Genomic DNA, 26,822 nt, shown 5'->3' with positions numbered 1-26,822 from the left:
GCTCCCCAGGGGAAATTTTTAAAACTGGGTGGCTTTAAACTCGTTTTCTTGGCATCTGAATGGCAAAATTAGCCGTTTTTTAACAGTAATTTTAAGCATTATTTTGCATAGTATTATAACCCAAGAATGTGTTTTTTTCCCCTTGGCATCTTGGTAGCAAAATTACCCATTTTCAGACAGTGATCAATTTCTCTTTTATAACCCAAACATTATTAGTTAGAAGAGTTCAAACCCATTACGTTTAGATCTCAATCACTAAATGGTGAATGAATGAATGAATGAATGTTTAACGACACCCCAGCACGAAAAATACATCGGCTATTGGGTGTTAAACTATGGTAATGAAAATAAATAAGGTGATGATCAACATCAATATAAAAATTCAAGATTTAAAGAAAAACTGTGTGAAAAACTGTGCAAAAATACAAATATGACAGATAGATACTGAGTTTTACTCAAAATTTCAATTTGTGCTGTATTGGCCATTCTCAAAGAGAATGTTACACCCCTGCACCACGGTGAGGTTATAGCACGCGCAGCGGCTCTAAATGGTGAATTTAAGCGCTGACCGGGTGCGGGAGAACGGGTGAGGGGGACTCTGGGAAAGCCATAGAATCAAGTTTGCTTCGTATATAACTATGACTATCATATATTTCATTGTAATTTGAAGGGCACTATTCCAGGAACGGATCCGTCTAAGTATGACAGATATAGCCTACAACCCACCCACCCCCCCCCCCCAAAAAAAAAAACAAAAAAACAACAACAACACAACAACAAACAAAAAACCCACAACAAAAACAAAAAACAACAACAAAACTGATACAAAGGGGCACTTGTAAGCACTGTTCTAGGCACTATTCTAGGGACGGCTCGGTCTAGGTAGGGCAGTTATAAATAAAACGATAAAAATGAGCACTTGAAAATTAAAAGTTTAAAGGACACTATTCTAGGGACGGCTCTGTCTAGGTAGAGCAGTTATACATAAAAAAAAAACAGCACTAAGGAGCATTTGTAAATTATAACTTTAACTGGAACTATTCTAGGGAAGACTCTGTCTAGGTAGGGTAGTTATACATAAAACACGATACATAGAGGCTATTTCATGGGTTTTTTCGAATACGATTTTTATGTCAACGAGTGATGTGTGAAAACATGGTTTTCACACATCACGAGTTGACATAAAAATCGTATTCGGAAAAACACCATGAAATGGTCTATTTATTATATACATATTTCCTAATTTTTGACAATATCTTTCGCTCTTTGGTAATATCTTTCACTTATCCTATCGAAAACACGTAACGCCATGATATATTTCTTCCTATGGAACTTTGCCAGAAAATTTACTTTACCATAGACTTTTAAAAAGAAATTTGATTAAAATGTATCTTTATTAACATTTATTTAACAATACTGCGGTGCAAACATGCCTGACAAAGCGATCCTCTAAAAACTCCCACAAAAACAAAACGAGTCGAACGCCGTTAAATTCTTACACTTATACTCGATGACACTACATTGTGTCATCATTATTTAGTTTCGTATTCAATTTGTTTTATATATTTTATCGTAATTGCACTTCGTATCCCGTTTTTATAGGTACAGTTGTTTAGAGTATATTTTTTATTTTTCAAATACGATCAGATGCATTGGTAATCATCAAATTTAAATACGAAGAACAGAGACCAAGGAAGATAATTTAATCATGCACTTTTACAAAAAAGTAAATACGACTTCTATATTCTCACTGTAGCTAAAATACAGTGAAAATATGACTTTTCACAGGATATTACTTTTATGGTTTCCGTAGATCTATATATTTCATTGCTATGTATATAATAAAAAGGGCTATTTGTAAATTATAGTTGTAAAGGGCACGATTCTAGAAACACCTGTCTAGGTAGGGTATATATATATACATAAAAATTACAGAGCATATTGTTCATTAGTAATTTTGAAAATCTATCCAATTTCAAATAAAACACTATTAGGCTATCATTATGCAACTTTGATCACGCAACTTTATGGCGCTCATTACTCGCGTTAGACAATGTGCAGGGCCGTACCCTCCGGGGGGGGGGGGGGGGGGGCAGCTGCCCCTCCTGAGAATCTTGTCCTTTTTTTTTTTATATATCTCCAGTAATAGCATAGAAATATTTAATCTTTATAGTATGTTAAAAATTATTTATAAAATTTAGTGCCCCCCCCCCCCCCCCCCCATGGATTTTGGTCAGGGTACGGCCCTGATGTGGTGAACCCCATTGAGACTCGGTAACCGAAACTCACATCTGCAAGCTAGCGCATACACGCACAATTTGACTTCATGCAGCTAAAAATGCTTAATGTGCAAAACAATTTTTATACAAACAAAAAGAGCACTTGAACATTTTGAGGGCACTTGAAAACTTTTGTGGGGACGCGTCCCCCTGCACCGACCAGTGATCCATAACTGGTTCTACAAAGGCCATGGTTTGTGCTATCCTGCCTGTGGGAAGCGCAAATAAAAGATCCCTTGCTGCTAATCGGAAAGAGTAGCCCATGAAGTGGCGACAGCGGGTTTCCTCTCAAAATATGTGTGGTCCTTAACCATATGTCTGACGCCATATAACCGTAAATAAAATGTGTTGAGTGCGTCGTTAAATAAAACATTTCTTTCTTTCTTTCTTTAATCGGTGCCCTACTTTCACTTTGTTTTCAACAAATATACTATCGACATATAGAGGGCGTCTTCAGATAACTCGACCGTCTTCGTCTTAATTTGGCCTGGAAATAAGGTAACCTAGAGTTTTGACAATAACAAACGTTTCGTTCTTGTAGTACGATTGACTTTGGTTGTAATTACAAAGTAAAGTTTGTTGTATTTAATGACGCCACTAGAACACATTGATTTTTTATCTTATCATCGGCTATTGGACGTCAAACATATGGCCATTCTGACACTGGTTTTGTTTAGAGGAAATCCGCTGTCGCCACATATGCTACTCTTTTACGACAGACAGCAAGGGATATTTTATTTGCGCTTCCCACAGGCAGGATAGCACAAACCATGGCCTTTGTTGAACCAGTTATAGATCACTGGTCGGTGCAAGTGGTTTACACCTACCCACTGAGCCTTGCGGAGCACTCACTCAGGGTTTGGAGTCGGTATCTGGATTAAAAATCGTATGCCTCGACTGGGATCCGAACCCACTACCTACCAGCCTGTAGACCGATGGCATAACCACGACGTCACCGAAGCCGGTTGTAATTGCAAAGACGAACACCATTTCTACGACCTAGACACAAGCCTACTGTAATATATTATATAGAGGTGGGTCACGCCACTAGCGGTAAATAGGTTAACATGGGCTGGGTGTAGCCCACTGGTAGAGCGCTCGCCTGAGGTGCGATTGGTCTCGGGTTGTTTCCCATTCCAGTCAGTATTCCACCACTGACAAGGCCGTCGTATGTACTGCCATGCCTGGAAAGTGCATCTAAGAGATGTTTCATTCGGTAGGAGGAGCCCATGTAGAGACAACGGGTTTCCTCTCTATCCCTATCGATCAACAGTCGAAATGATATGTTGGACTAAGGCGTAGATTAAAACATGCTGAAGTGTCGTAAGACAAATATTCCTTTCCTTTCTGTGTTAATATGACCACTCTCTGTAGATGACACGGACGTGTTCAGTATACAGATTTAGTCGAGGGCACCCACGAAAGACTTGACTCGTTCCCATGCAATCATAATTTTATTTAACTCGGTCCCTTATCAACTTTTGGGTTGCCTCACACTAAATCATGGACTTCCGGGTTATGTATTGAGGGACGTGTGGGTAGATAACTCAAATATTTTGTTGTCAACCTATATGATTTATTTTTATTTATTTATGCATTTATTTAAAAAATTTATTTAAATATTTATATTATTATTATTATTATTATCATTATTATTTCTTTTTGGTTCATGTCTCTTACCAAAAGATATTTATTCCTTGTGATAGTGATATCATGCTAGTTTCACGGAATTTGTTCTGAGGCAATATTTGTACTGAATTGCATCGAGGTTTAAATGGTGGGTTGCACCCTATATGCAGTTGTTGATTACGGCATAATGGGGTACTCGGTCTATCAGGTTTAGGTTTCACAACACAGATGTCATCTGACATTGAAATCCATGTTACATTGCCCAACTTCAAATGATAATTGCCAACAGAACGGGTTCTTGTTGGCACTGACAACATACACCATTGGGAACATACATTAAGTAAGCATTTATTTTCACTCCAAATTTGCGTCTCAGTTTTTTGCAATATTATCGCATCTGACTTTAGTACCGGTCCGAACAGGTGGTTCATTAACCGATTCACTCCGGCTGTCTCTACCGCTATACACCCATGTCCCAAAACGTCAATGCACAATATTACAAAATAACATGGGCAAAATACAGAATGCTTACTATTAAACATACACATTGTTTTAATTCTTCCCCAAATCCTAGAAGTGAATATGTGAACCACAACATATGTCACAATTAGGAACTATAATTGATCATGATGAATGAACTCTCACCCGGACGTGAACTGTGCAGTGAAACCTTAACATTAAAGCCTGCATTTTATTAACTTTAATTTTTTTTACCACATTATGTCATTAATAAATATCCTTTAACTATAATTGTCGCCAAAGGTGTTACAAAATACAATGACAATAAATCACTGCGATATCGCGACGGGTTGGATAATTGTCGTGTTGTTGGTTGTTGTTGTTTCTTTTTTTGTGTGTTTGTTTTTTGTTTTTCTTTTCTTTTCGGAGGGGGGCCCGGGGTGTTTTTATTTTTATTGGGGGGTCGAAGTCTGTTACTACAAATTTATAAAGGAATGCAGCCCAAAACTAGTATGAGATTAGTTCAACTGTATATTTATATATATAACGATTTGTAAATAGTATGAAGACGGCTGACAAGAAACGTTGATAGCGATAAAACATGGGTTGATATTAAGACTGTAGTTGTGTTAGTATTTTGCATTAGTAAATTGATATAGTGAGGCTAGATTTGAGGTTTGATATCCTTGCTCAATAATAAGCCATCACAGAAGATTAAAGGTATTATACAACCACTATTTAATAACGACTTTTTATTTACAATATTTCAGAAAGAAGTATAACAAAGTGGTGCAGTGCCTCACGAACCATTCCAAATGGTTCTATTCCATATCTCTCAGAGATCACGACACTATTAACGTCATCAGAGGAGCAAACATTCTATCATAGTTTGAAATCAACAGTATATGTAGCTCTCCATAGTCCTAGTGTTTAGGCCATCGGTGCAGACAACTTATAGGTAGACAGATAACAAAGACTTGAAATATAAAACTATATTCATCATGGCAGAAAACATCGTCGTACCTATTCTTGAAATACGAGAGGAATTCGCCACGTGTGAAATCTGTCTGGATGAATTTGACGACGGGGTTAGAACTCCCAGAACTCTTCCCTGCTTCCATACCTTTTGTTGCGACTGTCTAGAAAACATATGGGGTGCGGCTGCACAAGGAGTGCAATGTCTCAAGTGCCGAAAGATTTGGCCGGTCCAAGGTTCCATCAAATCCTCATTTCAGCAAAACAATATGCTGATGCATATGCTGGAATACATCGGTTTTAAGAAAAAGCTCGGCGATGTGTTGTGTTGCCAGTGTCCTGAAAACAACAAGGCCACTGTCCGGTGTCTTGAGTGTGAGAGATACCTATGTGAGACCTGCGACAAATGACACGCAAGGTTTCAACAGCAACACAAGCCAGTTTCTTTAACAGAATTAGTTGACACACCACGAAAGTTTCTAAAAACAAACAGCATGTGTCCAGTTCATGGTGACAAGAATATTGACGTATACTGCAAGAGTAAGGCGTGTGAGAAAGGAATGTGCACTACTTGTGCCCTCGTGTCTCACAAAGAACACGATATTTGTGACCTTGGAGAATTCTGTGATGCAAGCAAAAAAACAAATCAATTCCTCATTAGAAGCTCTGAAGAAAGTATCAGAATCACATACAGAATACAAGAGCAAGCTTCAAGAGCAGAATACTAAGCTAGATAAAATGCACGAGGTGCTGATGCAGGGCATTGATGAACATTCCAGTAAACTTGTAGTAAAGGTTAAACAAAGTTCAACGAAACTGAAAAGTTTGGTTGAGGACAATGTAGCAAAGCAAAAGGCCAAGAGAGAAGAACAAATCGCGCTGGTTGATAAGTCAGAAGAGCTCAAAGCAGAGCACGTCTTGTATTGTCAGCAGGCGCTGTCATTTGCCCGAGACGTGGAATTTATTGAGATGGCCAAATCATTGGAGAACAAAGGTAAATCACTCATGGAAGACTTAAAAGTGCTTGACTTGCAGGTGCACGATGTCTTGCTGGATACAGACGCTTATGAGAATCTAGAGAAGAGCATTGGACAGATCTCCATACACGAAGGTAAGAACCAGATATGATAAGCAATTCAATGTTCCGTTAGATCACCAGACATCTATAAAATAACTAGTGCCTTTTATTTGAAATGTGTTTGTATATGTGTAGCTCTCTCACTTTATTTTAATCAGCTGTATGTTTTAAAGAAGTTTAATGTTTTAATGTAAGTTATCTAGTTTTTCCTCTCTTCAATCAAACTTTCTTTGCACTAGTTTAAATAAACTAATTTTTAATATATTGCTAGTATAGTAGTTACTCATTGTGGTTAATATTTAAAAGCTATACATATTTAGTGCAGTCACTATGATAATGACAACATACATTTATTTCATTTGACATTATCAATATGTGAATGTATTACAAGTTGGCATGGCGTTTAGAAAGGAAATTGCTTCATTCCATGTATATGTGTGTCCTTTAATAAATTATTGTTATTACTGAAGGGTTCCACATCAGCTGTTAAAGACGTGTATGTATATGGTTATTTTTCAGCTGATTCCTGGAAGCCGTCATATGGATACCCCAGTATCCAATTAACCCAGTCCGCAGTTGCAACACCAATGAGTTTACATGCCTCAAGATTCAGATCCTTATAAAGCACAACTAGGAGTGACTAATCCGCATACTGTGTGTTCAGAGAGGAGATCAGCATCTAGTCCCAAGAACCCCTGCCAACCAGTATCAACAAGGACCACCGATATTTGCACAAAGGTCTACAACACAGCAAGAAGATAATTGTTATGATGAGGTGGATGATTTCAGTGAGTATAATCAGTATAATGATTGTGATGGTAATGATAAAAATCGTCAGTATGATTATGATCGTGATTTTGAAAATAAATATGGTAATGATCGTCAGTATAATCATTATGATGTCGGTTCTGGAAATCGTCACTAAGATGATGATGATGATGGAAATCATTATGATGGCGATGATGGAAATCGTCATAATGATCATGATGGCGATCATTGTGATTATGCTGGTGACCATTGTGATTATGGATGGTGATCGTCATAATAATGATTATGATGGTGATGATTGTGATTAAGATGGTGATCATCATTATAATTATTATGATGGTGTTGATTGTGGTTTCGGATAAGTGTTTAGATGGGTGGGTGAATGAACTGATCGATTGAAGGGGGGGGGGGGGTATTTTTTTCAAATTAAAGAGTGAATAAATAATAAAGGCATAAACTGTAAGACTATTATGAACTGTGATCTGTGCGGTTTAAATCTATTTTACTGTACACTTCGTATCCCCATTAACAAGTGATTCAAAGGGCTGTTCCTACTGTTGCTTTCACGTTAGCGATGCCATAGTCACACAGTCGAGCCATACCATGTACGTCACTATTCAAGAGAACATCATACGATCTACATCCTCTATTCAAGAGAACATCATACGAACTACGTCACATATTCAAGAGAACATCATACGAACTACACCACTATTCAAGAGAGGTAACTCTTGGTCGTTTTACCTTTACCCAAAACGCTATTTTAATCCAGGATTTTGATCAACATTTATAAAATTGAAATAGTCTTTATTAGAAATGAAAACATACGTAATGTTTTCTCCTGATATTTGACTACAACTTGGCAAAACGGTGTGGCTGGGGGCAGGCTGACTATGACCCACGCCCACCCCCCAACCCCCCCCCCCCACCCCCACACACACACACGAGGGAAACAATTTATGGGGGGGGGGGTCCTACTCTATATCAACATAGGTAAAAAATGTTGTGTGCCTCCTCGACTATGGAGGCTGTGATCCCCAACTAGAGGTTATGTCCCTTACTCCAGATATAGTTCCTACGGGCCTATATAAAAATTTACAATATATGATCCAGTTATGTTTGGTATACTCTGAATTGGGTTCACTGCGCTTGCTTTTATCGGTCAAATACAAAGCTTAACGCATTCTTAAGATGTTATTAAAATCGCAGGCGCACCCAACAAGTTGTTTTGCGAAGGCACTGTACCTCTCATGTGATATTGAACAAATTTGCTGCATTCATTGAGTAGTTCGTCCCAACCAGTGCTCTACGACTAGTATATCTTGCCGTGATATATGTGCTGTTCTATCTATGGGAATGTGCATATAAAAGATACTTTGCTGCTAGTGGGGTTGTTCTGAGACTACAAGTCACAAATTGCCAAATGGGATAACCAAACTCCAGGTAACAGACTAATTAGCATATTGTTCGACGGAACCCCGAACACAACACGGACATGATACACCGAATATGCGCATATCATCTGTTATTGTCAGTAAAGGTCGCGACTATCACAACTGATTGGTATGGTCGAGACAGGGGTTTCACAACACAGATGTCATCTGACATTGAAATCCATGTTACATTGCCCAACTTCAAATGATAATTGCCAACAGAACGGGTTCTTGTTGGGCACTGACAACATACACCATTGGGAACATACATTAAGTAAGCATTTATTTTCACTCCAAATTTGCGTCTCAGTTTTTTGCAATATTATCGCATCTGACTTTAGTACCGGTCCGAACAGGTGGTTCATTAACCGATTCACTCCGGCTGTCTCTACCGCTATACACCCATGTCCCAAAACGTCAATGCACAATATTACAAAATAACATGGGCAAAAATACAGAATGCTTACTATTAAACATACACATTGTTTTAATTCTTCCCCAAATCCTAGAAGTGAATATGTGAACCACAACATATGTCACAATTAGGAACTATAATTGATCATGATGAATGAACTCTCACCCGGACGTGAACTGTGCAGTGAAACCTTAACATTAAAGCCTGCATTTTATTAACTTTAATTTTTTTTACCACATTATGTCATTAATAAATATCCTTTAACTATAATTGTCGCCAAAGGTGTTACAAAATACAATGACAATAAATCACTGCGATATCGCGCGACGGGTTGGATAATTGTCGTGTTGTTGGTTGTTGTTGTTTCTTTTTTTGTGTGTTTGTTTTTTGTTTTTCTTTTCTTTTCGGAGGGGGGCCCGGGGTGTTTTTATTTTTATTGGGGGGTCGAAGTCTGTTACTACAAATTTATAAAGGAATGCAGCCCAAAACTAGTATGAGATTAGTTCAACTGTATATTTATATATATAACGATTTGTAAATAGTATGAAGACGGCTGACAAGAAACGTTGATAGCGATAAAACATGGGTTGATATTAAGACTGTAGTTGTGTTAGTATTTTGCATTAGTAAATTGATATAGTGAGGCTAGATTTGAGGTTTGATATCCTTGCTCAATAATAAGCCATCACAGAAGATTAAAGGTATTATACAACCACTATTTAATAACGACTTTTTATTTACAATATTTCAGAAAGAAGTATAACAAAGTGGTGCAGTGCCTCACGAACCATTCCAAATGGTTCTATTCCATATCTCTCAGAGATCACGACACTATTAACGTCATCAGAGGAGCAAACATTCTATCATAGTTTGAAATCAACAGTATATGTAGCTCTCCATAGTCCTAGTGTTTAGGCCATCGGTGCAGACAACTTATAGGTAGACAGATAACAAAGACTTGAAATATAAAACTATATTCATCATGGCAGAAAACATCGTCGTACCTATTCTTGAAATACGAGAGGAATTCGCCACGTGTGAAATCTGTCTGGATGAATTTGACGACGGGGTTAGAACTCCCAGAACTCTTCCCTGCTTCCATACCTTTTGTTGCGACTGTCTAGAAAAACATATGGGGTGCGGCTGCACAAGGAGTGCAATGTCTCAAGTGCCGAAAGATTTGGCCGGTCCAAGGTTCCATCAAATCCTCATTTCAGCAAAACAATATGCTGATGCATATGCTGGAATACATCGGTTTTAAGAAAAAGCTCGGCGATGTGTTGTGTTGCCAGTGTCCTGAAAACAACAAGGCCACTGTCCGGTGTCTTGAGTGTGAGAGATACCTATGTGAGACCTGCGACAAATGACACGCAAGGTTTCAACAGCAACACAAGCCAGTTTCTTTAACAGAATTAGTTGACACACCACGAAAGTTTCTAAAAACAAACAGCATGTGTCCAGTTCATGGTGACAAGAATATTGACGTATACTGCAAGAGTAAGGCGTGTGAGAAAGGAATGTGCACTACTTGTGCCCTCGTGTCTCACAAAGAACACGATATTTGTGACCTTGGAGAATTCTGTGATGCAAGCAAAAAACAAATCAATTCCTCATTAGAAGCTCTGAAGAAAGTATCAGAATCACATACAGAATACAAGAGCAAGCTTCAAGAGCAGAATACTAAGCTAGATAAAATGCACGAGGTGCTGATGCAGGGCATTGATGAACATTCCAGTAAACTTGTAGTAAAGGTTAAACAAAGTTCAACGAAACTGAAAAGTTTGGTTGAGGACAATGTAGCAAAGCAAAAGGCCAAGAGAGAAGAACAAATCGCGCTGGTTGATAAGTCAGAAGAGCTCAAAGCAGAGCACGTCTTGTATTGTCAGCAGGCGCTGTCATTTGCCCGAGACGTGGAATTTATTGAGATGGCCAAATCATTGGAGAACAAAGGTAAATCACTCATGGAAGACTTAAAAGTGCTTGACTTGCAGGTGCACGATGTCTTGCTGGATACAGACGCTTATGAGAATCTAGAGAAGAGCATTGGACAGATCTCCATACACGAAGGTAAGAACCAGATATGATAAGCAATTCAATGTTCCGTTAGATCACCAGACATCTATAAAATAACTAGTGCCTTTTATTTGAAATGTGTTTGTATATGTGTAGCTCTCTCACTTTATTTTAATCAGCTGTATGTTTTAAAGAAGTTTAATGTTTTAATGTAAGTTATCTAGTTTTTCCTCTCTTCAATCAAACTTTCTTTGCACTAGTTTAAATAAACTAATTTTTAATATATTGCTAGTATAGTAGTTACTCATTGTGGTTAATATTTAAAAGCTATACATATTTAGTGCAGTCACTATGATAATGACAACATACATTTATTTCATTTGACATTATCAATATGTGAATGTATTACAAGTTGGCATGGCGTTTAGAAAGGAAATTGCTTCATTCCATGTATATGTGTGTCCTTTAATAAATTATTGTTATTACTGAAGGGTTCCACATCAGCTGTTAAAGACGTGTATGTATATGGTTATTTTTCAGCTGATTCCTGGAAGCCGTCATATGGATACCCCAGTATCCAATTAACCCAGTCCGCAGTTGCAACACCAATGAGTTTACATGCCTCAAGATTCAGATCCTTATAAAGCACAACTAGGAGTGACTAATCCGCATACTGTGTGTTCAGAGAGGAGATCAGCATCTAGTCCAAGAACCCCTGCCAACCAGTATCAACAAGGACCACCGATATTTGCACAAAGGTCTACAACACAGCAAGAAGATAATTGTTATGATGAGGTGGATGATTTCAGTGAGTATAATCAGTATAATGATTGTGATGGTGATGATAAAAATCGTCAGTATGATTATGATCGTGATTTTGAAAATAAATATGGTAATAATCGTCAGTATAATCATTATGATGTCGGTTCTGGAAATCGTCACTAAGATGATGATGATGATGGAAATCATTATGATGGCGATGATGGAAATCGTCATAATGATCATGATGGCGATCATTGTGATTATGCTGGTGACCATTGTGATTATGGATGGTGATCGTCATAATAATGATTATGATGGTGATGATTGTGATTAAGATGGTGATCATCATTATAATTATTATGATGGTGTTGATTGTGGTTTCGGATAAGTGTTAGATGGGTGGGTGAATGAACTGATCGATTGAAGGGGGGGGGGGGGGGGGTTTTTTTTCAAATTAAAGAGTGAATAAATAATAAAGGCATAAACTGTAAGACTATTATGAACTGTGATCTGTGCGGTTTAAATCTATTTTACTGTACACTTCGTATCCCCATTAACAAGTGATTCAAAGGGCTGTTCCTACTGTTGCTTTCACGTTAGCGATGCCATAGTCACACAGTCGAGCCATACCATGTACGTCACTATTCAAGAGAACATCATACGATCTACATCCTCTATTCAAGAGAACATCATACGAACTACGTCACTATTCAAGAGAACATCATACGAACTACACCACTATTCAAGAGAGGTAACTCTTGGTCGTTTTACCTTTACCCAAAACGCTATTTTAATCCAGGATTTTGATCAACATTTATAAAATTGAAATAGTCTTTATTAGAAATGAAAACATACGTAATGTCTTCTCCTGATATTTGACTACAACTTGGCAAAACGGTGTGGCTGGGGGCAGGCTGACTATGACCCACGCCCACCCCCCAACCCCCCCCCCCCACACACACACACGAGGAAACAATTTATGGGGGGGGGGGTCCTACTCTATATCAACATAGGTAAAAATGTTGTGTGCCTCCTCGACTATGGAGGCTGTGATCCCCAACTAGAGGTTATGTCCCTTACTCCAGATATAGTTCCTACGGGCCTATATAAAAATTTACAATATATGATCCAGTTATGTTTGGTATACTCTGAATTGGGTTCACTGCGCTTGCTTTTATCGGTCAAATACAAAGCTTAACGCATTCTTAAGATGTTATTAAAATCGCAGGCGCACCCAACAAGTTGTTTTGCGAAGGCACTGTACCTCTCATGTGATATTGAACAAATTTGCTGCATTCATTGAGTAGTTCGTCCCAACCAGTGCTCTACGACTAGTATATCTTGCCGTGATATATGTGCTGTTCTATCTATGGGAATGTGCATATAAAAGATACTTTGCTGCTAGTGGGGTTTGTTCTGAGACTACAAGTCACAAATTGCCAAATGGGATAACCAAACTCCAGGTAACAGACTAATTAGCATATTGTTCGACGGAACCCCGAACACAACACGGACATGATACACCGAATATGCGCATATCATCTGTTATTGTCAGTAAAGGTCGCGACTATCACAACTGATTGGTATGGTCGAGACAGGCGACACTCTTTCAACGTGTTTGAACAGTCATTTTCATTTCAACTTATTTTCGTGCATATATCCAAATAAGGTTCAAGCACGCTGTCTTGGGCACACACCCCAGCTAATGGGTTAGTGGTTAGTGAGAGAAAAGAGGGTGTAGTGGTCTTACAACTACCCACTGAGTCGTTAAAACTCGCTCTTGGTGGGAGCCGGTACCGGGCTGCGAACCCTGTACCTACCAGCCTTATGTCCGATGGCTTAACCACGACACCACTGAGGCCAGTGAAACTGATTCCGATGCCGGGAAAACGTGTTTGATCGTTCGGTTTTCAGAGGTAAAATTTATACTAAATAAACACATCGGGACCGGGTAATAGGTTTCGTATTCTTAGTAGACGGGTTTCCAGTTTTTAGGGGTTAATTTCAGTACTAAAAGCTGCGTAAAGTACGTGGCCGTGAAATAAGTTCGGTTTTGAGGGAATTCCGGGGTTTATTAAGGTCCGTATTGTAGAATGTTCAGAGTGTGTGTGTGTGTGTGTCCATTTACAGCAGTTGATACACGTACTTGTGGGCAGATAAATATGACGTCACTTTAAAACAGGTTGTGATCAGGTTATAAAGACATCTACCCCGACCCCCCCCACCCCCCCCCCACCCACCCTGTCCTATTCATATTTTTATAATCGGAAAAACGGTTGTTAATGCTTATAATTAATGTTAGTCGCATAATTTAACTAATTATGTATATTTTAATACTTGAATATGTTTATAGTATCCTCGCGGTATGGGTTTTAGCGCAGATAAGCAACGATCTTGCGTAGTGTAAAAATAACGATGTTTTTCTTGTTAATATTGATCAGTGGCGTAGGAAGGTGCCAAAGAGTGGTTGGGGGGGGGGGGGGGGGGGACTTTTATATTTACACACTTTTACACTATTATAGAGCAAAAATAAAGCAAAATATATCTGAAAAGAGGAGGGCACAAGAACCAGATATGATAAGCAATTCAATGTTCTGTTAGGTCACCAGACGTCTATAAAATAACTAGTGCCTTTTTTATATGTGTTTGTATATGTGTAGCTCTCTCTCTGTCTCTCTCCTTGAAAATCTCTCTCTCTCTCTCTCTCTCTCTCTCTCTCTCTCTCTCTCTCTCTCTCTCTCTCTCTCTCTCTCTCTCTCTCATATATTCAAACAAACACACACACACACACACACACACACACACACACACACACAGACACACACACACACACACACATGACTAAAACCAAAGCAGCCGGGCTCGATAAACGCTCGCCTATATCTGCGTTTGATGACTCGGTGTTTTCATGCATTGGATTTGTTTTAATCAGCTGTATATTTTGAAGAAGTTTAATGTTTTAATGTAAGTTACCTAGTGTTTCCTCTCTTCAATCAAATTTCTTTGCACTAGTTTAAATAAACTAATTTTTAATATGTTACTAGTATAGTATTTCCATCAACGGCAGTTGCTCATTGTCGTTAATATTTAAAAACTATGCATATTTAGTGCAGTCACTATGATAATGACAACATACATTTATTTCATTTGACATTATCAATATGTGAATGTATTACGAGTTGGCATGGCGTTTAGAAAGGAAATTGCTCCATTCCATTTATATCTGTGTACTTTAATAAATTATTGTTATTACTGTAGGGTTCCACAACAGCTGTTAAAGACGTGTATGTATATGGTTATTTTTCAGCTGATCCCTGGAAGCCGTCATATGGATATCCAAGTCTGCCGTATACGTCGATAGACGTTGATGATGAAGTGATTAGTCTGAATGCTTTGCGTTCAGAGATGAAACCAGCATCTAGTACTGTGATGTCTCAGAGGAAGAAACCTAGTGGAAGAACCCCTGCCAACCAGTATCCACAAGGACGACTGAAACCTCGGTCTGCCAGACAGCGGAGATCTAATTATATTGATGATGATAATTGAGATTTTGGATGGTAATCATCATTATAATGATTATGATGGAAATCTTCATTATAATGATTATGATGGTGATGATGGAAAGCGTCATTATAATGATTATGATGGTGATGATGGAAATCGTCATTATAATGATTATGATTGTGGTGATGGAAATCGTCAGCATAATGAATATGATGGCAATGGTGGAATTATGCTGGTAATGATGGAAATCGTCAGGATATTGATTATGATGGCGATGGTGGAAATCATCAATATAATGATTATGATGGCGATTGTGGAAATCGTCAGTATAAGGATTATGATGGTGATGATGGAAAGCGTTATGATGGTGATGATGGAAATCGTCATTATAATGATTATGATGGTGATGGTAGAAATCGTCCTTATAATGATTATGATGGTGATGATGGAAATCGTCATTATAATGACTATAATGGTGATGATGGAAGTCGTCATTATAATGATTATGCTGGTGATGATGGAACTCGTCATTGTAATGATTATACTAGTGATGATGGAAATCGTCATTATAATGATTATGATGGCGATTGTGGAAATCGTCAGTATAATGATTATGCTGGTAATGATAGAAATCGTCAGTATAATGATTATGATGGCAATGGTGGAATTATGCTGGTAATGATGGAAATCGTCAGGATATTGATTATGATGGCGATGGTGGAAATCATCAGTATAATGATTATGATGGCGATTGTGAAAATCGTAAGTATAAGGATTATGATGGTGATGATGGAAAGCGTTATGATGGTTATGATGGAAATCGCCATTATAATGATTAAGATGGTGATGATGGAAATCGTCATAATAATGATTATGGTGGTGATGGTAGAAATCGTCCTTATAATGATTATGATGGTGATGATGGAAGTCGTCATTATAATGATTATGATGGTGATGATGGAAACCGTCATTATTATGATGGTGATGATGGAAATCGTCATTGTAATGATTATACATCATACGAACTACACCACTATTCAAGAGAACATCATACGAACTACACCACTATTCAAGAGAACAAAATACGAACTACATCACTATTCAAGAGAACATCGTACGAACTACATCACTTTTGAAGAGAACATCGTACGAACTACACCACTATTCAAGAGAACATCGTATGAACTACATCACTATTCAAGAGAACATCGTACGAACTATATCACTATTCAAGAGAACATCGTACGAACTACATCAGAGAACATCGTACGAAGTACACCACTATTCAAGAGAATATCGTACGAACTACAACACTATTCAAGAGAACATCGTACGAACTACACCACTATTCAAGAGAACATCGTACGAACTACATCAGAGAACATCGTACGAACTACACCACTATTCAAGAGAACATCATACGAACTACATCACTATTCAAGAGAACATCGTACGAACTACACCACTATTCAGGAGAACATCGTACGAACTACAACACTATTCAAGAGAACATCGTACGAACTACACCACTATTCAAGAGAAAATCGTACGAACTACATCACTATTCAAGAGAACATCGTACGAACTACAACACTATTCAAGAGAACATCGTACGAACTACAACACTATTCAAGAGAACATCGTACGAACTACACCACTATTCAAGAGAAAATCGTACGAACTACATCACTATTCAAGAGAACATCGTACGAACTACATCACTATTCAAGAGAACATCGTACGAACTACATCACTATTCAAGAGAAAACCGTACGAACTACATCACTATTCAAGAGAACATCGTACGAACTACACCACTATTACAGAGAACATCATACGAACTACATCACTATTTAAGAGAGGTAACTCTTGGTCGTTTTACGTTTACTCAAAACGCTATTTTAATCCAGGATTTTGATCAACAGTTATAAAATTTAAATAGTCTTTATTAGAAATGAAAACATACGTAATGTCTTCTGATATTTGCCTACAACTTGGCAAAACATTTTTGGTCTGGTTTTAACTTTATTTCATTGTAATGTTGACCTATAATCGGCCCGGTGTGTGGGTGTTGGCAGGCGACTATGACCCCCGCCCACCCCCACCCCCCACACACACGAGGAAAAAATGTACGGGTTTATTTTTTCCTACTCTATATCAACATAGGTAAAAATGTCTTGTGCATCCCCTACTATGGAGGCTGTGATCCCCCAACTAGAGGTTATGTCCCTTACTCCAGATATAATTCCTACGGGCCTATATAAAAATTTACAATATATGATCCAGTTATGTTTGGTACATTTAAGGTCATATACTCTGCATTGGGTTCACTGCGCTTGCTAATATCGATCAAATACAAAGTTTAACGCATTCTTAAGTTGTTATTAAAATCGCAGGCGTACCCAACAAGTTGTTTTACGAAGACACTGTACCTCTCATGTGATATTGAACAAATTTACTGCAGTCATTGATTGAGTAGTCCGTCCCAGCCAGTGCACTACGACTGGTATATCAAAGGCCGTGATATGTGTGCTGTTCTATCTGAGGGAAAGTGCATATAAAAGATACTTTGCTGCTAATGGGGTTTCTTCTAAGACTACCAGTCAAAAACTGCCAAATGGGTCAACCGAAATCCAGGTAACAGACTAATTAGCGCATTGTTCGACGGACCCCCAAACACAACACGGACATGATACACCGAACATGAACATATCATCAGACATTGTCAGTAAAGGTCGCGACTATCACAACTGATTGGTATGGTCGAGACAGGCGACATTCTTTCAACGTGTTTGATCATTCATTTTCCTTTCAACTTATTTTTGTGCTTATATCCAATTAAGGTTCAAGCACGCTGTCTTGGGCACATACCTCAGTTAGTGGTTAGTGAGATAAAAGAGGGTGTAGTGGTCTTACGTCTACCCATTGAGTCGTTAAAATTCGCTCTGGGTGGGAGCCGGTACCGGGATGCGAACTCTGTACCTACCAGCCTTATATCCGATGGCTTAACCACGACACCACCGAGGCCGGTGAAAATGATTCCGATGCCGGGAAACGTGTTTGATCGTTCGGATTTCACAGGTAAAATTTGTACTAAATAAACACATCGGGACCTAGTAATACGTTCGGTATTCTGAGTAGACGGGTTTCCGGCTTTCAGGGGTTAATTTCAGTAATAAAAGCTGTGTAAAGTATGGGACAGTGAAATATGTTCGGTTTTGAGGGAATTCCGGGGGTGGGGGTGGGGGGGGGGGTTAAGATCCGTATTGGAGAATGTTCAGTGTGTGTGTGTGTGTGTGTGTGTGTGTGTGTGTGTGTGTTGATACCCATGTACTATTTACTTGTGGGCGGATATATGACATCACCTTAAAACGGGTTGTGGTCAGGTTTTAAAGACATCTACAATAAATAAAAATTACTCCACCGGTAAAGAAAGGTTGGTAGTTTGTAAACATTGACTTGACTTTATATTTACTAATTTAGCAGAATAATTATACGGTAATAAACAGAATGTTACATTTGTATCCATGACGATGTTTACGACATGAGTGACTAAATTATTATATTTATAGAGCGAGAGCGGAAATGCCCTTGTGATATTTTCCGTCTCTTACAATGTAAAATACGTCTTTTGAGAAGTTACACAATATGACTCATGTGCACATGGTTTTTCGATTCAGGGGCGTAGCGTGATCTAGACCTGGGGAGGGTTCGAATATGAACAAGTGGACCCTTTTTCTATTTTGTTTTTGCACTACCAGAAACTCCATATGTATAAACCTATATGTTTTAGTTCTGAAAGCGGACAATTTGCTTCAGCGGGAAGGGGGTCGTCCGAACCACCCCCCCCCCCCCCCCCCCACCCAGCCTACACCCCTGTCCGATTCATATTTTTATAATCGGAAAAACACTTTTAGAATTAATGTTAGTCGCATAATTTAACTAATTATATATTTTTTTAATACTTGAATACGTTTATAGTGTCCTCGCCGTATGGGTTTTAGCGCAGATACGCAACTATCTCGCATAGTGTAAAAATAACGATGTTTTTCGTGTTAATATTGAGAGACATAACCTAATGTATATATAGCATTAAAATATTAACAGTAATTTCAATATATAGTTCGATTTTTAGGTTTAATTTAGGTTTACTTGTGTATACTGTAAGAGTGTAACCTTTTGGATGCGGTATATATTTTGAAGCGGTACATCAACATAACTTCTGAATGACCAATATCCAAGAGAAATAACTCCAAACAACTGGAAACGTTGTGTGGTGGTCCATAAATTCTATATTCTATACACGTCAAAAATGACACCATTAAAATAATTTTTAACCCTATCGTCATGTAAACATGTAAACCGTATAGTCCAGTGCAAACATAGTCACTATTTGTACATTGATAGGGTTGGGTAAATTTGACAACATTTGTAGGTGTTTTGTATGTTGATAATTATTACTAATATTAAAAACAATGTCCACTACACATTTCATGTTGAATAGATATTATTTTAAGATGTAATATGCACTTGAACGTCGTTTAATCCTGACCGAATATAATCGTATGCAGTGCATATAAAATAAGGACAGGGGACTCATTCGGACGTCCATAGAAAATAGGGGAGGTATAATTACCTTGTGATTATTTCATTCGTAGCAGACGACAATATCTCGTGCTGCAGGTTATTAAAATTTATTGTGAAAATTTGGAGATACAGGGATGTTTATGTATGTTAAAAAAGTGCCATACGGAAAATAGTACTTTCAGTTACATGGCATTTTTAATTTGTTTATACTTAACGCAAACTGGCAAATTGTAAACATTTCTTTATTTTTATCAATAAAAAATTCTTCCGTTAACAAAACTTTTGCATTTAACGTCATAGCTTTTCTTTGATGACGCACAATAGCTATTTAAAGATAGCTCGCCAAAATACATACCGCGTCATAATACATACCGAGACGATATTGTTTGTGTAAACATTATTGGGCGTAATAGAAAGAAATGTTTTAATTAACGACGCACTCAACACATTTTATTTACGGTTATATGACGTCAGACATATGGTTAAGGACCACACAGATTTTGAGAGGAAACCCGCTGTCGCCACTACATGGGCTACTCTTCCGATTAGCAGCAAGGGATCTTTTATTTGCGCTTCCCACAGGCAGGATAGCACAAACCATGGCCTTTGTTCAACCAGTTATGGATCACTGGTCGGTGTAAGTGGTTCACACCTACCCATTGAGCCTTGCGGAGCACTCACTCAGGGTTTGGAGTCGGTATCTGGATTAAAAATCCCATGCCTCGACTGGGATCCGAACCCAGTACCTACCAGCCTGTAGACCGATGGCCTGCCACGACGCCACCGAGGCCGGTCTGGGCGTAATAATGCAAAGTTAAATGAAGTCACGAGTTATCTCTCTTGCCCCTTAGCACATACGGAAAATAGTGGTTAATATAATAGTTATCATAAATCCGTAATTAGAACAGATAGCCAAACAGCATTTAAAATGGTAGCAGTTTTAATAATAAAAACATGCATTATCATTGTGGAAATAGCACATTGTTATGCACTTGTGAATGCTTAGCAAATGCTAAAACCAGGCATGATTAAAAATAAAATAAATTTCCCCAAGAAGGGCTTTTCTATGGATAGTGTCTCAAAAATGGCTTCTTGTTACATACAATGATATTTTAAATATTTACTGAACACTACCACTCTTCTATCATTTTATATATATATATATATATATATATATATATATATATATATATATATATATATATATATATATATATATATCAGAACTTCATAATCTGCTTAGTGCTCATACAAAATGTCATGTATGTATATGCATTATTTCCTAAGACAATGGGACTTCAATTATGGCATAGAAATGATGGTGGCCATTTTTAAAGCTACATTTAGCAAAATGACTATTTTCTCATAACGTACTTGGAATACAGAGCCAAAATATTGGATTACTCGTGTGGATGACTGCGGAATATTTGCAACAAATTTCAAGTGAATCTGAGGTCGAAGTGCGTGGAACACCCTAAATATGTCTTGATTTGAGATGGATTGACCCGTTGTAATAATAAACGTTTCATTGTATGGTATATCTATATGTATAATATATGTATGTGTATTAGCAAAACATTCTGTGGTAACAGTATATCCAACAAGATAATCAGGGGTAGAAATATGTCTCCTCTCGCACAAAATTAGTGGAGGGGGTTATATGATAAATAACGCTAGTCCACATTTTCCAGTTTTAATTTTATTTTTACTTCATTTCTTGATCAAGAAAGGAAGTAATAAATATGCTGTACATTCTTATCTTCTCCACATGGCAACAAGTATGACACATCTGTCAGTCACGTGGTTCCATTAATAATCGGGGGCTGTGGATTCTGATATTATGTTTCATCATTAAAGCCTATCTAGGCTACTAGCCTTCAGACCATTGGATTTTGTTCTAACGTTCTACCCCTGGTAATCTATATTGATTGAATTGATTGAAAACATATTTTAATATTGGACAAAACAGATATTTATTTTTACATTTAGTAGTAATTATTTGCATATTTCCTTGTATTGTGTAATGTCTGGAACTATGCCATGTATTATAGTTATTGTTTAATTAACTTCTTAGTAGTGTCGTTTGTAGAGACAAAAACGAAATTGCGTAACTATTGTTATTAGTGATCGTTTGCGAGCTACATTTAGTTGTATTTCATAATAAGATGTTCATAGTGTATGAAACTATGGTTGTAAATAGTTGCTGTAATTTATTTATGGGGTGTTAGTACATTACGATTGCTAAATGCGTTAATTTAATGTAAGTCCTTGTTTTTTGCCTTGCGGTTTTCGACTTTATTTAATTTCCAGATTGATGTGCATATAAATATACAGAACTTCACATACGTTGTTTTCGTTTCCTATTTATTGCACGAGATTATTTTGCTCAAGACTATATACCACTAGGACCGTAGCTAGCATGGGGGCAAGGGGGGGGGGGGGGGGGGGAGCAGTTAGGAAATTATTATAGAAACTTAAAGAAAACGTTTTAGACTATTAACTACTCAGTTGCCCCCCACCCCACCCCAAACAAAAAATCCCAGCTACGGCTCTGACCACTTGATCGCGTAGCGGTTGAGTGGTATATTCTGATGTAAAATAAACGAGTGCAATAAATAGGAAGCGAAAACAACGTACAAATGTATGTGAAGTTCTGTATTTATTACATACCTTATTTTGTGCTTTACCAAAACGGGTTTTAATGTAAAGTCACAACACTTTCTTAAATCTATGATTAATTTACTCCTTTCACGGATTTACGTAACGTTAAGAATCGTAGGCCTACTCTGCGGCAGTCAGTCTTGTGTAATGTTAAAATTTATATGATCTGACGTAATTTGTAAATCATATATGACGTCAGAAAAAGGCACTAACACCAGTAAAGATTAAAAACAGGGAATTCCCCATGTAAAAGTTCCGGTCCAGATCGCACATATTTGCCATACAAAATACATTTATCACACGGTTTGGAAATGTCTTTATCACTATAGTAAGATTGCATAGCTATGTAATAAAAGCTATGACACAACGCTGACATTAATATTACTGATGCCAATATTTCCTCAATTACAAAGTGTGTGCACTTACACACTAAAACCACCCCATGAGCCCATAAATAAACCTGGGATAAATTTCCGTTTGATCTATTATTTTAACACGGCTGCCGGGATTGACCTTGCCCTTCAGTAAAGTTTATTTTCCTCCAAAACGTGTACGATCGATTAGCTATTTTCTTAGTTAAACGCATCCTAATATTGTTTGTACGTTATTGTAAATCGTTTTATTAATTAAGTGAGATAATAACTGTAAAACTGATTACTGTAATATTAGTGCTTTTGGGAACTATATCCTTGTACGCTGAGAACCTGTTTACACATACTGGTCGCTAAGGTCAGATATATCGGTACACAATGTTTGTAAACAACAGTATTAAAATACTGTTTTTATAATTACCTTAATTTGTTTCATTAAATCTATTTTATATTGAAATTAGACAAAAAAACAACAATTGTGTAGTGATAGTCCCATGTTTATGCACATTAGAATTTGTCTGTATTATTAGCTTGAATTCCCAATGCATTTGCAGTGCACCATAGCGTGTTTTTGTGCTTAGTAAATAATGTCGTTTTTATAATATCCCCAAAGGCGTTTTCATTAAAAGTATTTTATATTGAACTTAGACGAAAAAAGCAATTGTGTAGTGATAGTCCATGTTTGTGCACATTAGAGTGTTTTCATTATTAGCTTGAATTCCCAATGTATTTGCATGCACAATAGCTTGTTTCTGTGCCTTGTCAATAATATCTTTTTTATAAATATTCTAAAAGCTTTTTTCTGTGAAATTGTTTTACGCTAGTTTTAGACTAAAAAAGCAATTAAGAAATGTTAGTTTTATGTTTTATGTTTTATATTTCCAGAATTAATTATTTCAAGTTGGTAATGCGTTTTGCTATGGGCTAAACTGACGTATTTATAAAATTGAAGTTTCTTAGGACTTAGACTGTGCATTTACAAACTGTAAATTAAAAACGGAAGCTGGACCAAAAAGCAATTACTTTATTTATTGAGCAATCGTGTGCATAACGTAATTATTAATAATTATTTATTTTGTAAAGGTAGATCTCTTCCTACTGTAACGTAATTTCTGACTGGCTGTTATGACGTCACGTGGTACTTTTCAAAAAGTATAAAAGGCCGACGTCAATGGGCGTCAGCACCGGTCTCGGTGGCGCAGTGGTTAAGCCATCGGATTACGGCTAGTAGGTACAGAGTTCGCAGCCAAATACTGGCTTCAACTCAGAGCGAGTTCTTATGGGCTCAATAGGTAGGTGTAAGGCCACTACACCCTCTTCTCTCTCACTAACCATTAACCAACTAATCCACTGTTCTGGACAGACAGCCCATATAGCTGAGGTGTGTGCCCAGGACAGCGTGCTTGAAACTTAATTGGATATAAGCACGAAAAATAAGTTGAAATGAAATGAAAAATGACGTCAGCAGCCCCTACGGGCAACCTAGGGAGACACGTCAACACCAGCTAGGTCCAATTAACGAGCTACTCTCGGCTTACTAAATTTTTAAAACTATACGTAGCTCCCTATCTTTATCTTTCGGCAGACCGTTCAAAATTGCGCTACATTTCCTTCATCAAAAATGCACACCCATTCTCTTTGGCTTAATCCTACGGGACATTTCAAATTCCATAGCACCATACCACCCTCCGCCTGCTACCGATCACGGTTGGGCTGTTGGTGCTCCCTTGCACCTGCCAGCGCAGGCGACCCCCCCCCCCCTCCCCCCCCCCCCCAACACACGCCTTTTCTGTCCTGGACGGAGGAGTCCAGGATAGGTGTGCGCTAAAACAACTTGCTCTGAATGTGCACGTTAAACACAATGGTTATGGTTATGGTTTTTGACGTTGGCAGCCCCTACGGGAATCTAGGGAGACCCATCAACTCCAGCTAGGTCCAATTAACGAGTTACTCTCGGCTTACTAAATTGCACCCATTCTCTTTGGCATAATCCTACGGGACATTCCAAATTCCATTCCACCATACCCTCCTCCAGCCCACCCCACCCCTTTCCTTTCCTGGACGGAGGAGCCGGCCAGGGCCGGTACCTGTGCCCAGGACAGGCGTGCGCTACAACAACTTGTTCTGAATGTGCACGTTAAACACTCTGACCTGACCTGACCTGGACGACAGCACCCATTCTTGGAACCGGCCTCTGTGGCGCAGTGGTTAAGCCATCGGACTACAGGCTAGTAGGTACAGGGTTGGCAGACCGGTACCGGCTCCAACCCAGAGCGAGTTCTTAAGGGCTCAATAGGTAGGTGTAAGGCCACTACACCCTCTTCTCTCTCACTAACAACTAACAACTAACACACTGCCCTAGACAGACAGCCCAGATAGCTGACGTGTGTGCCCAGGACAGCGTGCTTGAACCTTAATTGGATATAAGTTGAAATGAAATGAAAATCATTATCGGACAACCAAACCTGAAGGTTCATGTCCCATTGTCCAACTGGCCAACATTATTACATTACATACATTTAAACTGACACTGGAATAATTTTAACATAATTTTATTGTAAATTGTTATTAACTTACCATCTCTATTTATTTAACTTGTTTTATGGAAGTAATCTTTATAAGCAACTGCAAGCTGCAATTAAGTTTCCATTAGTTGGAGATACAGTCTTCACTGGTTTAATATAACTAGAGCTGAAAGGAAGAGATCTATCCATTTGTTGGAAAGTTACTTGTGAACATTAACTTTAACTTCATTTACTCATAACTTTTAAATAAATTTATAATTCTGGAAACTGGAACGCTTTGTCATCTGTGGATTTTATTTATATTCTCTGGATATTGTTGATATCCTTGGGACATGGCCACAACGGTACACACACACACACACACACACACACACACACAAACACACACACACACACACACACACATACATATATACAAAAGGATCGGGCACAAGTTATCCAACTTACTAGGCCCTCACCTTTCTAATCTATATGTTTTAGCTTCAAATGTTGTAGTTATAACAGCCTAAGCAAAGAGTTCCACATACGTGCAGGGTTTCTGCCAGAGGATACGGAGGGTAAAACTACGTAATCTTGGAAATTAATGGATATATATTGTTTTTAAATTATAGTAAGAGAACTGCTGTTTAAAATGTGACAATGTAAGCAGGGCCGTAGCTAGCGAGGGGGGGGGGGGGCAAGGGGGCAGCATTATACAAACTTAAAGAAAATTCTCTTCTTAACTATTTAAGGAGTTTTAGACTATTAACTACTCAGCCCCCCCCACCCCCACCCCCCACCCCCACCCCCAACAAAAAATCCTAGTTACGGCCCTGGTAAGTAATATGATTTCAAACCCATAACCACCTAGTATGGGAAATTATGATCTGTTTTGTTTACGCACCCTCAAATTATTTTGTGGCAAAAAGCCTGATGTGTGCTATATATGTGTATTAATAAACTTCTTAAGAAAAACATTCTACAGTGTTTTCATGTATTAATGCAGTCTGTAGTAACAGAACAGACTTAGATGGACGCTTCACATGAAGGTAAACCAGTATGTATTATCAACAACTTCTGATTTAACCATCGACTCGTGAGCAAAATATTCCTGTATGAGGCAAATCAATGTCCATCAGCAATGTCTTCAGGAATAATACGCATTTCCAAACTCATCCACAATATGTTAAACCTGTGTGTATCGTGTGTGTATCGTCAAACTGTTGAGAAGCAACAACTACACTAACTCAGCGTCGCAGTGTATTGTAAACGTGGATGTATCGTGTGTGTATCGTCAAACTGTTGAGAAGCAACAACTACACTAACTCAGCGTCGCAGTGTATTGTAAACGTGTGTGTATCGTGTGTGTATCGTGTGTGTATCG

General features: G+C 38.1%; 2 protein-coding genes across 3 annotated transcripts; both read left to right on the top strand.

Annotated features, from left to right (window-relative positions):
* Positions 1-5,849: 5,849 nt before the first annotated feature.
* On the top strand, positions 5,850-7,072 carry LOC121383765. Its single transcript, XM_041517551.1, has 2 exons — positions 5,850-6,453; positions 6,940-7,072. The coding sequence occupies exons 1-2, from the start codon at positions 5,850-5,852 to the stop codon at positions 7,041-7,043; spliced, it is 708 nt and encodes a 235-aa protein (XP_041373485.1). The 3' UTR covers positions 7,044-7,072.
* Positions 7,073-10,213: 3,141 nt separating this feature from the next.
* Positions 10,214-18,232, top strand: LOC121370663 (tripartite motif-containing protein 45-like). Of its 2 annotated transcripts, XM_041496061.1 has the most exons (3): positions 10,214-11,103; positions 11,590-11,857; positions 15,119-18,232. In XM_041496061.1, the coding sequence occupies exons 1-2, from the start codon at positions 10,488-10,490 to the stop codon at positions 11,691-11,693; spliced, it is 720 nt and encodes a 239-aa protein (XP_041351995.1). In that variant the 5' UTR covers positions 10,214-10,487; the 3' UTR covers positions 11,694-11,857; positions 15,119-18,232. The 2 variants fall into 2 exon arrangements, with proteins under 2 accessions (XP_041351995.1, XP_041351988.1); XM_041496054.1 differs by lacking the exon at positions 10,214-11,103 and having other exon boundaries at positions 11,706-11,857.
* The last annotated feature ends 8,590 nt before the right edge of the window (positions 18,233-26,822 follow it).

This window comes from Gigantopelta aegis, chromosome 1 (assembly GCF_016097555.1).
Source record: "Gigantopelta aegis isolate Gae_Host chromosome 1, Gae_host_genome, whole genome shotgun sequence".
Lineage (NCBI taxonomy): Eukaryota > Metazoa > Mollusca > Gastropoda > Neomphalida > Peltospiridae > Gigantopelta > Gigantopelta aegis.
The sequence above is the reverse complement of the archived record's forward strand: the minus strand, read 5'-3'. Positions and strand labels throughout refer to the sequence as shown.